Raw genomic sequence first — 14,365 nt, forward strand, 5'->3', positions numbered from 1 at the left:
TCTCTAAACAGAAAGAAAGAATATGATTTTTTTTAAAAAGGGGGAATTTTGGAACATGAGGAAGGAAGAACACGGTAGAAAAAAATATTGGAACATGTCCCCTTGAGTTTTTAAAAATATATTTGACAGTTAAGCAAAAATTATAACATCATATAAAGTAGTTCTCAATAAATGTAGAGGAAATGTTTAAGACAATTACATTATCAATGGGGAGGGTAAGAGGATATAAGGAGAAGCAAGGTTTCTACACTTCACTCTAACTAGTAAAGTATCAGCACCAGTAGACTTTGAAAGCTAAGTAGAATATATGATAACATAATAAATAAGTATAACACCTAGACTAACTACTAAAACGCTGTACAACAAACATACCCAAAGACTGGCTATATATAAAAATGAATTAATAGTAAATGATGAAGAAGACACAGCTCTGAAAACGAGAGCATCCAGTCAAGAGAGGGGACAGTGCCTCGGGATGAGAGGGGCAGTAAATCAATCAGCCTGCTTGTGGGGAGGGGCAATGGGGACTTGCCATTGGCCCTTGAGGAGGCACTTGGCCCAAGTCTTACAAGGTGTGTAGGAATTAGCAAGGAGAGGTGGCAGAAAGCACAGATCTTCTAGGCAGAGGCACCAGCTTGGGTGGAGACCCAGAAGCTGGACAGCCTTAAACCTGAGTCCAGGATAAGAAGCCTTGGGGAAGGGAAGAAGCTAGGAAGAGACAGGAGGGAGGCCCAGGGGTAGGAGACCCACTATTTGCTGGGGAGACCCACTCCAGTGAGAGAGGCATAGGTCTCCTTTGCTTCTCAGGCCTTAGCTTCTTCCTATCCTGCCAGCCCCAGGAACTCTGCCCCTCAGAGGCAGGGAGAGAATTTCCACTTACATTGAACTCAGCATCTATTTGGTCCTTGTCTCCACAACTAAAAATGGCAATTGCTTCAGGACAAAAGAAGACCACCTCCAGCCTCTGGCCACCTCCAACCTCTGGCCACCTCCTTTTGGCCACCTGTGTTCCGCACCTTCAACCAGGTGTCTTCCAGGTTTCAACCAGGCTGATACATTCTCCTAACATTCCGCATGGGGCAGCATAGTTCTGTAAGGATGTCATCAAATGCAGGCCACCCCATGTCTGTTTTTACCTCTGCGTCTCAAAATTATGTGTGATTTTGAATCTGATCTCCTTCTGCAGGGAGAAGTTTTTGGAGATGCCATTTCTGATAGATGCCTTGGATCAACTTCAAAGTGTACCCATTGTGGAAGGCCACATTGCCAAGCCCCTAGGCCAGGCACCTGGCAGAGCAGAGGATTCCTCACTTTAGCCTCCTGGGCTCAAAAAGAACCTTACTACCTGCCTAATCTAGGAGCCACTGTTTCCTCAAAAGGAGAAAGGGTGGCTGCCTGATAAGTGAAATAGCTGTGCATACACTGTATGCATTTGTACACACTTTCAATTCTCAGAACATTATCCCCATTTTTAGATGAAAATTCCCATTCTAAGAGGCACAGTATCCCACCTGGGTCTCTCTGGTACTAAAAGTCACACCATATACCTCTTTCCCTTCCAGCGGTCATCACTGGCCACCATGACGTGTTTTTCAAACTGTGATTTGGGTCACTTTCACTACAATGAGGTTCTCCCTAGAGGCAAATGTGAGGGGATTCTGATGTGATTTCTGTGGTGTGGCGATAACTTCCTTCTCTTGGCCAGGCATGGTGGCTCACGCCTTTAATCCCAGCACTTTGGGAGGCCGAGGTGGGTGGATCATGAAGTCAGAAGTTCAAGACCAGCCTGGCCAAGATGGTGAAACCCTGTCTCTACTAAAAATACAAAAATTAGCTAGGCGTGGTAGCAGATGCCTGGAATCTCAGCTACTCAGGAGGCTGAGGCAGATGATTGCTTGAACCCAGGAGGTGGAGGTTGCAGTGAGCTGAGATCACACCACTGCACTCCAGCCTGGGCAAGAGAGCGAGACTCCGTCTCAAAAAAAAAAAAAAAAAAAAAGCCCTTTCTTCAGTAACTTCCTTTCCTTTTGAGTGTTGGGGGAGCCTAAGGAGTTAACAAACCTGGCCAAAGTCACCTTGAGATCCAGGCTCCCTAGAAGCTTCCCCTAGAGCAAAGGATCCCTCTTCTTCTGCCTTTTCACTTCATTTACTACCCACCATTTGGTTTGAAGAAAAGTAGAGGTGAGCTTGCAGGGTTCCCATTTGAAAAGGATTCTGCTAACAAAAAGGGGGCGACAGCACCTTACAGATGTAGAATTTACAACAACTGGGAGGTAAAGGGCAGGAGCCAGTGTTCCCATAAGCCAAATGCTGTCTCTCATAAGGAAGAACATGTTATCTTAGATTGCAGATAACTTGTTAAGAGAAATTTACTGTAAAAATGTTAGTTGTTATTATTTATATATCTTCACAGAGTTCAAAAAAAGTTTGCTGTGCCCATTGAAATTCCTAAACAAGATGGACTCTTCACAGTGACTGGTCTTCATAGTTTGCAACTAGCCTTTGGTAGGGTCCCCTGTTCTCTTGGGGGTTTGCTGGATGTCTGGACATAGAGTCTGAACAGAGAGAAGAGAAGCATTTGCTGCTGGGCTCAGTGGCTCAGGCACAAGAGCTGCCCCTACTTTTGAGAATTGTTATCTGAAGCTGCTAAATCTTAAAACCTGGCACATTTAAGCTCATAGAATTCCAAGTGCTTTTGAGTATTTGCCCACTTGTAAAATACAGGAAGAAGACAAAAATATAATATTGTGAAACCATTCTTTGTTGTTGCAGTGGTATTGGTGGTCACTGATAAGTCACTAGCAGGACATCTCCTGCCAAGAGAGGAAACAGGGAGAAGATCCCATTGAGGAGGACATACGGCCCAGTTCTTGACCCTGGGGTTAAGAGTCGGACAGGCAGCCTCACTAGCATTGAGACACTGAGACATCCCAATAAAGCCAGCCTCAAGGTTAGAATGCAACTTCACACGTATCAACTGTCCACACTTGTAACTTGGAGGCAGCAGGAACAGTGGGGTAGGTATTTTGTAGGAGCAGTGGTGACTGTAGCAATAGCAGCCAGACACACAGCTCCACAACACCGTCTTCCATCTGCCCTAAGATAGACTTCATTCTTCACTCACATGATTGGGCTTATATAGTGGTTGCTGATAAACTAGCTCTCTGAGGTGTGGGACAGGAGGAGGAGCCCTGGTCATAGTATTTGCTGATTTCCATGGTCTAAATACTCCCACCATGGCCAACTCAAAGCTACTAACAGTTTAACAACTGGTTGGCCAAGTTCCTGAAGATTTAACAATCTGTTCTCAAAGGCTGTCCTCACCGGTCCAGCAACCACTGCAGAATATTTAATAGACAAATTGATTCATTTGTTTCTCATCCAACTTTAACAGGAGTTCATTCACTCACTCATTCAACATCCATGCGTTCCACAAATACCTATCTAATGATGCCTGACTTACAATGGTTCAACTTATAATTTTTCAACTTTACAGTGGGTTTATTGGATATACTGCATCATAGGTTGAGGAGCATATGGGCTTATGATGGTTCAACTTACAATTTTTTACTTAATGGCCTTTTTGGGGTATTAAGTACATTTTCAACTTATGATGTTTTCAACTTACAATAAGTTTATTGGAACATAACCCGTTGTACATCAAGGAACATCTGTATTAATTTTATATTGCTATTGCAACAAGTTACCACAGGTTAAGAATTTAAAATACCACTCGTTAATTAGCTCACAGTTCTGTAGGTCAGAAGTCCAGCATGGCATGGCTGGATTCTCTGTTCAAGGTCTCATCACACCAGAATTATAGTGTCAGTAGGGCTGCAGTTCTCATCCAGGGCTAAGGTTCTCTTCTGAGCTCACTGATTGTTGGCTGAATTCATTTCCTTCTTATGCTTTTTATGTAGCCCCTCCAGAGGGGCCCCAGACACAGAGGGTCAAGAACTTTCCTGCTTCACATTTGATAAAATCTAATATCCCTTCATGATAAAAGCCTCCAACAAACCAGGCATTGAAGGAACATACCTCAAAATAATAAAAGTTATCTATGAGAAACTCATAGTGAAATCCATACTGAATGGGCAAAAACTGGAAGAATTTCCCTTAAGAACTGGAACAAGACAAGAATGCCCATTCTCACTTCTCCTATTCAACATAGTACTAGAAGTCTTAATCAGAGCAATCAGGCAAGAGGAAAAAAATGAAAGGCAGGAAATAAGGAAATAAAAGTAGGAAAAGAAGTCAAAGTATCTCTTTTTGCTGATTATATGATTCTCTACCTAGAAAACCCTGAAGACTCTGCCAAAAGGCTCCTGGAATTGATAAACGACTTCAGCAAAGTTTCAAGACACAAAATCAATGTACAAATGTACAAAAATCAATGTACAATATACAAAAATCAAGAGCATTTCTTGATCTAGTAACATTCAAGCAGAGAACCAAATCAATAATACAATCCCATTTACAATAGCCACAAAAATAAAATAAAATAAAATAAAATACCTTGGAATTCATCTAACCAAAGAGGTGAAAGATCTCTACAAGGAGAACTACAATACAATGACTAAAGAAATCATAGGTAATACCAAAAAAAAATTCCATGCTCATGGATTGGAAGAATCAATATCATTAAAATGCCCATACTACTGAAAGCAATCTACAGATTCAATGCTATTTCTACCAAACTACCAATGTCATTTTCATAGAAATAGAAAAAAAGATTCTAAAATTCATAGGAACCAAAAATGAGCCCAAACAGCCAAAGCAATCCTAAACAAAAAGAACAAACCCAGAGGCATCACATTACTCAACTTCAAACTATACTATGAGGCTACAGTAATGAAAACAGCACAGTACTGGTACAAAAACAGACACATAGACCAATGGAACTGAATAGAGAATGCAGAAATAAAGCTGCACACGTACAACCATCTGATCTTCAATAAAATCAACAAAAACAAGCAATGGGGAAGGACTCCCTATTCAATAAATGGTGCTGGGGTAACTGGCTAGACATATGCAGAACAGTGAAACTGGACCCCCACCTCTCACCATACACAAAAATCAGCACTAGATGGATTAAATACTTAAATGTAAGACCTAAAATTATTAAAATCCTAGAAGAAAACCTAGGAAATATCATTCTGGATATTGGCCTTGGGAAAGAATTTACGACTAAGTCCTCAAAAGCAACTGCAACAAAAACAAAAATTGACACATGGGACCTAATTAAACTAAAAAGCTGCTGCACAACAAAAGAAACTATCAACAGAGTAAACAGACAACCTACAGAATGGAGAAAATATTCTCAAACTATGCATCTGACAAAAGTCTAATATCCAAAATCTGTAAAGAACTTACACAATTCAACAAGCAAAAAACAAATAACTCCATTAAAAAGTGGACAAAGAATAAGAACAAACTCATCTCAAAAGAAGACATACAAGCCTCCAACAAACATATGAGAAAATTCTCATCATCACTAATTATCAGAAAAATGCAAATCAAAACCACAATGACACACCATCTTCCACCAGTCAGAATGGCTATTATTAAAAAGTCAAAACATAACAGATGCTGGTGAGGGTGCGGAAAAACAAACAAACAAACAAAACACACTTATACATTGTTGGTGGGAATGTAAATTATTTCAGCCATCATGGAAAGCAATTTGGAGATTTCTTAAGAAACTTCTCTTCTGTTTTTAAGGGCTCATATGATTTTATTACACTGGGGCCATGCAGATGACCCAGAATAATCTCCTTATTTTAAAATCAATAATCTTGGCCGGGCATGGTGGTTCACACCTGTAATCCCAGCACTTTGGGAGGCCGAGGCAGGTGACTGCTTGAGCTCAGGAGTTCAAGAGCAGCCTGAGCAACACAGCGAGACCCTATCTCTAAAAATAAATAAATAAATAAAATAAAATCAGTAATCTTAATTACATCTTCAAAGTCCTTTTTGCCATGTAACATATTATATTCATGGGTGGAACACCAGCAGATGAAGGTCACAGGGGCCACAGTTCTGCCTACCATGCCTGTTATGTATGATGCACTCTTCTCAGCATTTGGGAAACTTCAGTGGACAAAACAGACAGAATGTCCTGCCTTCACGGAATTTATATTTTCACCAGGGGTATACAAAGACATAAGCCTTCACACGTATGTTTGAGCCTTCATAGTTCAGATTTCCTTTGGTTAGGTGCTAACTGAATTCCTGCTATTTTTTTTTTTCTTTTTCTAAGCAGGGAGGCCCAGGAATTTGTGGAGAAGTATGAAGGTGCCTTGGGAAAGGGGAAAGGCAAGCGACTGTATGCCTACAAGATGCTGATGGCCAAGGTGTGTGAGGTGGAGGCGGTAAATCTGTGGGGAGGGCTTGCTCAGCTTTGGAATCTGGGGACCAACTTAGGCACCTGCCCAACCTCGCCATTTGTGTCCAGCTGCCCCCAGAATCCTGGGTGTGAGGGCCACCTGACCATTCTGATCCATCTAGGCATGGAAACCAATTGCATCCTGCCGGTTTCTCCATACTTACTATGAGGGCTTCAATACATTTGAGACTTGTTTTCTCTCCAGTGAATACACTTAGAGAACTAACGATGTTAAAACCACTGGGATTTTATTTTCCAAACCCCAAATCAGGACAGGTTGAGTTGGTGGAGACCCAGAAGGGCTGTGGTGTGATCAGGGTCACATGGATGATAAACAACGATGTCCCCACAGGGATGGGGGCAGCTCTGTTTTGTTGAGTTGTATCATAACCTGGGCATCTGATTTAAGTTAGGGTAATGTTTCATGCTGGATATTCAATGTGAGACTTACTGAAGTATCCTTCCTTTACCCACTGATTTGAAAAACTACCATTCTCATTCACTCAATTCTAGTACAGAGCCTGTTTCAGGGCTTTTATTCTGAACAATCATTTGATGTCATTATCTCACTCTGCCACTAAGGCTGGAGTGCAGCGTTACCACTCCAGCCTTAGTGGCAGCCTTGAACTCTTTGGCTCAAGAGCTCACTGCAGCCTTGAACTCCCGGGCTCAAGAGATCCTCCAGCCTCAGCCTCAGCCTCCTGAGTAGCTAGGACTACAGGTGCACCCCACCACACCCTGATAAAACTTTGTTTTTTTTAAAAATAATGTCTTGGCTGTCTTGCCTATGTTTCTACATGCATTTAAAAAAATCCCTTTGCCATGTTCCACCATAGTATATTGAGATTTTGGTTGGAATTTATTTTAATCCTGTATTTAATTTGGGACTTCCTTATCTATACAATATTTAGTCTTCACATCTAGGATACCATACATTTCTCAAGCCTATATTATATCCTTAAGCAAAGTTTGTCATTTTCTCCCTATAGATCTTTTCCATGTTTTATTTCTGCATATTTAGTAGCCTAGTTGCTTTTGCAAATGCGATCATTTTTCAATTATTTAATAACTAGCTATTGGTAGTATGTAAGAAAGCTACAAATTTGTGTCCTAATTTTATATCTGTTTCTCTTATGGTACTCTCTTATTAATTTCTTTTTTTTTTTTTTTTTTTGAGACGGAGTCTCGCTGTCACCCAGGCTGGAGTGCAGTGGCAGGATCTCAGCTCACTGCAAGCTCCACCTCCCGGGTTCACACCATTCTCCTGCCTCAGCCTCCTGAGTAGCTGGGACTAAGGCGCCCACCACCACGCCCGGCTAATTTTTTTGTAGTTTTAGTAGAGATGGGGTTTCACCGTGTTAGCCAGGGTGGTCTTGATCTCCTGACCTCATGATCCGCCCGCCTCAGCCTCCCAAAGTGCTGGGATTACAGGCGTGAGCCACTGTGCCCAGCCTCTCTCTAATTAATTCTAATCTTTTTCATCTGATTATGTTCATAAAGATGTTTTTGTTGGGTTCTCCTAAATGTGACATCTCATTCCTATCCTAAAATGTGGGCTAGCAATCCTAGAACAGTATCAATTGATAATGGTGATCACAGCTCTCCTTGTCTTTACATCACTTTAATGAGAATGACTCTAATGACTTTCACACTAAGCTGATGGGAGTTGTTGGCTTGAAATAGATTTTCTTTGTCACCATAAAAAATTATTGTCTAGTTATTGTTTAGTAAGACTTCCATTTCATTGGAAATAGATAATTAGGTTTTATTAAACACCTTTTCCTTTATGTTATTTTTTTTTTAATTTCTGGGATAACCTCAGTCATGGTACATTACTTTTAACTCCACAGATGCGTTTGATTTTCCAGTATTTTATTTATGATTTTTACATACATTTTCATAAGATTGATCTGAATTTGTGTGTGTTTGTACACAAGTGTATGCATGTGCAGTATCTTGGCAGATTTTAACATTAGGACTGCACTTGCTTTATAATTGTAAATGAATAGCATTACCTCCTCTTTATGCTGTAAATCAGTTTTGGGAGCATGATAATACACTTTTTGTTAATTTTAAAGATGATACCCTTACAACAGTAGAGATCAAGAGCCATTTTTATAGAATACCTTGAAATTTTTTTTCAAGTATTCAGTTTATTGATATACTCAAGTTTTAACTTTTTCTTGGGACCATTTCAATAATTCACATTCTTCCTGAAACTTGATCATTTAATTAAAATTTTCATATGTGTTAACAGAAAGTCGCATATGGTAGCCCCATAATTTTTGTAATTACTTTTTATATCTGTTGGGTTTGAATCTTTCTTATTCCTTTTTTTTTTTCTTTTTTTCTCTGTCGCCCAGGCTAGAGTGCAGTGGCATGATCTCGGCTCACTACAACCTCTGCCTCCCAGGTTCAAGCGATTTTCCTGTCTCAGCCTCCCAAGTAGCTGGGATTATGGGCATGTGCCACCACACCCAGCTAATTTTTGTATTTTAAGTAGATACGGTGTTTTACCAGGTTGGCCAGGCTGGTCTCGAACTCCTAACCTCAGGTGATCTTCCCGCCTCAGCGTCCCAAAGTGCTGGGATTACAGGAGTGAGCCACCATGCCCGGCCTGAATCTTTCTTATTCCTAATATTATTTTTTCTCCTTTTCTAGTTATACTTGCCAGACAACTCTCTATGGGTCATTTTATTAATTTTGTCTAGAGACTATTTACCATTTACCAACTGCACACTCGCATCTTATTTTTTCCAATGAAGAATGTGCTGTTCAAGTATATTTTTTTCTAGATTTTTACTGTGACAAACAATGCTTCAACAAACACCTTTATACATTTATCTTGGATCCATGTGATTTTTAAAATCACAACAAGACCATCCCTCAAACAGTACTGCTCGTTCAAAAGTGTGTATATTTTAACTTTTACTACACATTTTTCAAACTATTTTCCCCAATCTGTAGCAAATCATACTCAAAGGAACAAAGTCGGAGAATGGCTTATCTTCACTAGTTATGAGTGTTACCGTCTTTTTAACTTTGTGCTAATCTATTGGGTAAAAAAAATAGGTTATTATTCTTTCTTTAATTTGTATTCACTGCTTTTTTATTGCAGTAAGAACAATTGAGATTTACCTTTTTAACTAATTAAGTACACGATACCGTGTTGTTAAGTATAAACATCGTGTTGTACAGCAGGTCTCTAGACAAATACATCTTTGATAAATGATTCTATTCAACCATGTTTCTGTTCACATAGTTCTAGCTTCCCCCTTAGGAAAAGGATTGCCTCCCCCCACCCCCATCCTCCATATTTACTTTTCCACATTTTTTAGCTCTCTGCAATCTCAGAAATTTATCAGGTTTATTCTCAATATCATTGAATCCATTTTCTTCTGTGTCAATTATAGTCTTTATTTTGTCTAATGTTTTTTTCATTCAATTAGTAAGCTCTTAGCTTCCTTGTAATCCTTCCATATCTCATCTATATTCTTTTCAAATTGACATCCTTTACTTTAGAAGCCATATTTCTTGCATCCCATTAGGAATGCTGAACTGCTTTCTAGAATTTATATATGTATCTTGGAGGAAATGTTTTCCACAAATATCAAAGAATGGTGTTCCTTTTTCTCTGTTCTGCAATAATATTTCCCAGGCCTCACTGGTTGTTTTCATTTTAGTCACCCAGATCCTGATTTTATTGACAGGACTTGTAGCTTGCCTGTGTCTTGCTCCACCATGACTTGAAACTTTTTTCCTATATATAGCTGGAGGGCAAGACAGAGTGACAACTAACAACCCATCCTAGGACCAGCAGCAACCACCTCACGCAGCCCTGAGAATGGGGCTTGGAATCTTCTGCCCATGCCCCAGTCCAGTTTTCTGTATCTGTCAACCAATGAAGGATAAGAGAATCCGTGCCAGAGCATCTCCCAGGCCTCTCTCTGCCTCTGCTCCAGTTCTGGGGCCTCACTTTTCAGTCCGAGACACCCACAGCCTTGAGGGGCTGTCAGGTGGTTGCCAAGGAACCAACTGGCAGGCTGTGCCTCCAGGGACCTCACTTGGCAATGTTCATTACCCCTGCCTGTCCTCAGCCTTGCGAGCATATATTTTATACTGATCTTATCAGCACCCTGACAGGGGATCCATCTCTCAAGAGAGGACTCACATTAATAAAGCTTATGAGACTGCTACATGAAACCAGATGCTGGATTATTAACTTACAAGAAGACATAAGTGATACAAGATGGAAAATTTGAAGTCCACAGCAGCCATGCCTTTTATTTTCCATAGCTGAGTTAGTTATACGAGAAGCTAAACCATCATCCCAATTCCTATCTGTGAATTTGCAATGAAAGTCACTGCCATAGAATCCAAAATACTCAAGGCAAATGCTCTCTTTATAGGCAGACCTACATAGGAAGCCAAATAGTCAAAGAGTATTTTTGGGTTTGGGGGGTTTTCTTGTTTTTTTTTGAGATGGAGTCTCTCTCTGTCGCCCAGGCTGGAGTGTAGTGGCGCAATCTTGGCTCACTGCAACCTCCGCCTCCTGGGTCAAGTGACTCCCCTGCCTCAGCCTCCTGAATAGCTGGGATTACAGGTGCCTGCCACCATGCCTAGCTAAGTATTGTATTTTTAGTAGAGACAGGGTTTGACCATGGTGGCCACTGCCCCTAGCCTGTATTTATTTTTAGTAGAGACAGGGTTTCACTATGTTAGCCAAGCTGGTTTTGAACTCATGACCTCAAGTGATCCACCCACCTCGGCCTCCCAAAAAGCTGGGATTACAGGCATGAGCCACCACGCCCAGCCCAAAGAGCATTTTTGAACACAGACTCAGAGCTAGGGAGGGTGGATGAAGCAATGAGACTGGGCTGCTCAGTGTCTGTGTTCTGCCAATCACCATATCCCCCATAGCTTTGCCACTGTTATCAACCAGTCTGCTGATGGGCTTCTCCTCTCTTTTGCATCTGGGACCATCTCCCTCTTCTGACAGCTAGTTCCTTTCTTTATACAATCATTCAATCAGGAGATGGTCAAAAGTATATCTGGAAAACCAGGTCTGGAAGCCTGTCTGATTCCTTCACAAAATTTTTCCTGTTTTGATGGATGTGGTGGCTCACACCTGAAATCCTAACACTTTGGGAGGCTGAAGGCAGGAGGATCACTTGAGCCCAGGAGTTTGAGACCAGCCTGGGCCGCATGGTGAGACCCTGTCTCTACAAAAAATAAAAAAATTAGCCGAATGTGGTGGCTACTCAGGAGGCTGAGGCAGGAAGATCACTTCAGGATGTCAAGGCTGCATTGAGCCATGTTTGCGCCACCTGCACTCGGCCTGGGCAGCAGAGTGAGACCATGTCTGAAAAGAGAAACCTTTCCCTTTCATCTTCTGCTGACTTTATTTTCTGCCCCTTCTTTTCACAGGTGCAGACTTTAGTGACTTTACAGGGGAAAATCTCATGTCCTCCATGAACAAGTTCTAAGGAGACCTTTTAACAATAGGAACTGGGCCACGCGCAGTGGCTCACGCCTGTAATCCCAACACTTTGGGAGGTCGAGGCGGGCAGATCACTTGAGATCAGGAGTTCAAGACCTGCCTGGCCAACATGGTGAAACCCCATCTCTACTAAACATATAAAAATTAGCCAGGCGTGGTGGCGCATGCTTGTAATCCCAGCTACTCAGGAGGCTGAGGCAGGAGAATAGCTTGAACTCAGGAGGTGGAGGTTGCAGTGAACCGAGATTGTGCTACTGCACTCCAGCCTGGGCAACAGAGTGAGACTCCATCTCAAAATAACAATAATAATAATAATGGGAACTGATCGTAGAATCTTCTCTCTACCACCTCTTACGCTTTCTATGAGTATTTCTACCTCAGCTTTCTATGAGTATTTGTTTTATTCCAAATGGATTTGTTTCCAGAGTGTGGGGTTGGTGGAGAGCAGCCCCTTGGAGAGTTGACAAAACGACACCCAGCCATAGAAAGACGGCTGATCAGGTTTCTGTTTCGTACATAGTCTGGGTGTTGAGCTGGGAACAGACCACAGGAGGGGGCAACATGCCTTTCTGACTCTTTTCAGAAAAACGAGGCTGTTGTTTCCCCAGGAGAAGAATGCTCAGCTATGGGTTGAGATCTCCTTATCATTTGCACCACCCTTGCAATTTTGCGACAGTTCCTATCAGAGAGAGGCACTTGGCTGTCTGCCAGACGTGGGTCTGAGAGTAGCCAGAGTTCCTTTTATCTTTGAATTTTTGTTTTAAGTTGAAGAAAGTCATATCAGAGGTTGCTAACTCAGTCGGACCCTCCAAACCAGAAATCGTACAGATAATTTCTCACTTTATCTATAAACTGTCCAAACCAGAAATTTTATCAGCACAGTAAGGGGTGGCCCTCGCTTGCCTCTCACTCCATGCCTAATGTTGGGGAAGTAAAGGTTTGAACACCTGCCTCTGGCAGCCTGGGCTCAAGGACAGCAGGAGCTGGGGACTACAAGACAGCAGCCTCACCCATGCTGACTCATGCTGACCTGTCGGCCTCCTCGTGCCCCTCATCATGCCCCTTTGTGCTCCAGGTTGACAAGTTAAGGAACTGAGAGTTTTACCTCTTTTATTTCAGAAATGGGTCAAATTTAAGAGAGATTTTGATAATTTCAAGACTCAATGTATCCCCTGGGAAATGAAGATCAAGGACATTGAAAGTGAGTATGCTGGTGTCACTGTTTTTTTAATTGGTTTCCTAAAGCGCTTCCCAAGAGCTCGGGTTGTTTCCTTGGCCCTCTGAATAGATTATTTCATTGGTTCTGTTGTATGAGGAAAAAAGAATGGGTTTTGAACTTGTCAGGCCAAGATTTATTTTCTATTTATTTATTTATTTGTTTTTATTTATTTATTTATTTTTGAGACAGAGTCTCACTCTGTTGCCCAGGCTGGAGTGCAGTGGTGTGATCTCAGCTCACTGCAACCTTAACCTCCCAGGTTCAAGCGATTCTCCTGCCTCAAGCTCCTGAGTAGCTGGGATTACAGGTCTGGGCCACCACACCTGGCTAATTTTTTTGTATATTTAGTAGAGACAGGGTTTCACCATGTTGGCCAGGCTGGTCTCGAACTCCTGACCTCAAGTGATCCACCCACCTTGGCCTCCCAAAGTGCCGGGATTACAGACGTGAGCCACTGCACCCATCCCAGACCAAGATTTAAATTCTGCTTCTTCACTTTCTGACTGTGGGCACTTAGGCAAGTTAGTTAACCCCAAAGAGCCTCAGGTTATTTATCCAGGAAAAGAAAGGGAGATCCAGGTGTCATTCAACAGACTGATGTGAAAATTGAATCCACCACACACATAAAGTGCACAATAGTGCCCATTTTTTCCTTCCGCAGCACTCATACCCACCGTCTTTTCTCTCTCTAGGTCACTTTGGTTCTTCAGTGGCATCGTATTTCATCTTTCTCCGATGGATGTATGGAGTTAACCTCGTCCTTTTTGGCTTAATATTTGGTCTAGTCATAATCCCAGAGGTAAGAAAAGAAATTCCTAAATCTTTGGATAGAGTTAAGGCTTATGACCACTGTCGTCAATTATCAACCAAAACTTCTTGTTTTACAAAGAATCAGTCATTTATTTAAAATGCTATTAGGCTGGTGCAAAAGCAATTGTGGATTTTGCCATTAAAAGTAATCTATAAATTACTGCCATGAAAAGTAAATTTATAAAATTAAAAGTAATGGCAAAAACTACAATTACTTTTGCACCAACCTACGGCCTAATGTACTCACATCAATTACCCAGATAGTTAAGTACAAAGAATGGAACCAAAATACTTTGTTCCTTAATTAATAAGTGAATCTTACGTTTTTCTAATTCTCATTTTACCTTAAGATCATTGGAGAATTAGTGTTTCAATGAGATTTTTCCTTTTACCCCCAAACAAAAGAGAGGGATAGAATACATTATATCATTATTTATCACCAAAAAAACTT

At 41.3% G+C, this 14,365-nt stretch overlaps 1 protein-coding gene across 1 annotated transcript in view; it reads left to right on the forward strand.

The window, feature by feature from the left end:
* The window catches only part of TMC2 (transmembrane channel like 2), a 106,161-nt gene that overhangs the window by 32,938 nt on the left and 58,858 nt on the right, over window positions 1-14,365 (forward strand). The window contains exons 5-7 of the mRNA XM_003273425.3: window positions 6,263-6,353; window positions 13,005-13,086; window positions 13,797-13,903. Of these exons, the coding sequence (XP_003273473.2) occupies window positions 6,263-6,353; window positions 13,005-13,086; window positions 13,797-13,903 (280 nt within the window). The remainder of the gene's footprint in view (window positions 1-6,262; window positions 6,354-13,004; window positions 13,087-13,796; window positions 13,904-14,365) is intronic.

Source organism: Nomascus leucogenys, chromosome 13, assembly GCF_006542625.1.
Source record: "Nomascus leucogenys isolate Asia chromosome 13, Asia_NLE_v1, whole genome shotgun sequence".
Lineage (NCBI taxonomy): Eukaryota > Metazoa > Chordata > Mammalia > Primates > Hylobatidae > Nomascus > Nomascus leucogenys.